We start from the raw sequence: 878 nt of genomic DNA on the forward strand, positions 1-878 counted from the left end.
AATTTAAAATCATTATTAATTTGAAAAAATAATTAAATAATTAATAATTAAAATTTGGTAAAATAATTTATTAAATTTTTTCATATTAATATTATATTTTTAGTTTTTAATATTACATGAATATAAATAAAAAATATTTAATTAAAATTAAACTATAATTTATATTATATTATTTTACTCACTATTAGTACTATTAAAAGTACTAGGGAATTTAGTATGGTAGAATTTGAATTTGTTATATGTACATTGATATTTATTATGTTTTTTCTATTACCTATTTTACGATTGCCTAAAGTTACAAGAAATATTATTTCTGTACAATATGCAACGCAATCTAAATCTTTTTCTGGTTAGAATATATATTTCTGTCAAATAATTTATGTATAATTTGAATAATTTTATTAAAGATTTTATTATAGGTTATATGTATTTTATTTTGTAATTTTTACATTTTTTGTTACAAATTTTGTTAATACATTAAAACCAACATATTAATTTTAAATAATTAGAATGTTTTAATAATAATATGTTTTAATAATAATGTTTTAATAATAAATATATTATTTTATTTTTTAGAAAAAAAGAAAATAAAAGGAGTTCGCCAAAAAATAGAAATACCAGTTGAAGAAGATGTTAATAAGTTATTAAATTATGTATGTGGATTAAATATTTATAAAGATGGAGAAGACATAAAGCTAAAGCCAGATTCTGAATATCCTGAATGGTTATGGAATATCAGAACTGAAAAATTACAATTATCAGATTTAAGTCCTGATACAAAACAATATTGGAGATTTGTTCGCAAACAAGCACTGATAAGAAAAAATGAAATGCGTAAATATAAAAAACCAAAAAATTAAAAATTGTATTCCAAATCT

At 17.7% G+C, this 878-nt stretch overlaps 1 protein-coding gene across 2 annotated transcripts; it reads left to right on the forward strand.

The window, feature by feature from the left end:
• The first annotated feature begins 197 nt into the window (after positions 1-197).
• LOC102678525 (39S ribosomal protein L54, mitochondrial) lies at positions 198-878 on the forward strand. 2 transcript variants are annotated; one of them, XM_006611396.2, is made up of 2 exons: positions 198-349; positions 577-878. In XM_006611396.2, the coding sequence occupies exons 1-2, from the start codon at positions 217-219 to the stop codon at positions 858-860; spliced, it is 417 nt and encodes a 138-aa protein (XP_006611459.1). In that variant the 5' UTR covers positions 198-216; the 3' UTR covers positions 861-878. The 2 variants fall into 2 exon arrangements, with proteins under 2 accessions (XP_006611459.1, XP_031364343.1); XM_031508483.1 differs by having other exon boundaries at positions 198-341; positions 569-872.

Source organism: Apis dorsata, unplaced genomic scaffold (genome assembly GCF_000469605.1).
Source record: "Apis dorsata unplaced genomic scaffold, Apis dorsata 1.3 scaffold_87, whole genome shotgun sequence".
In the NCBI taxonomy this organism is placed as follows: Eukaryota; Metazoa; Arthropoda; class Insecta; order Hymenoptera; family Apidae; genus Apis; species Apis dorsata.

Coding starts and splice junctions, on each gene's coding strand:
- LOC102678525 (XM_006611396.2), top strand. CDS start 217: ATGGTAGAATTTGAATTTGTTATATGTACATTGATATTTATTATGTTT. Junction 350..576: donor GCAATCTAAATCTTTTTCTG/GTTAGAATATAT, acceptor TTTATTTTTTAG/AAAAAAAGAAAATAAAAGGA.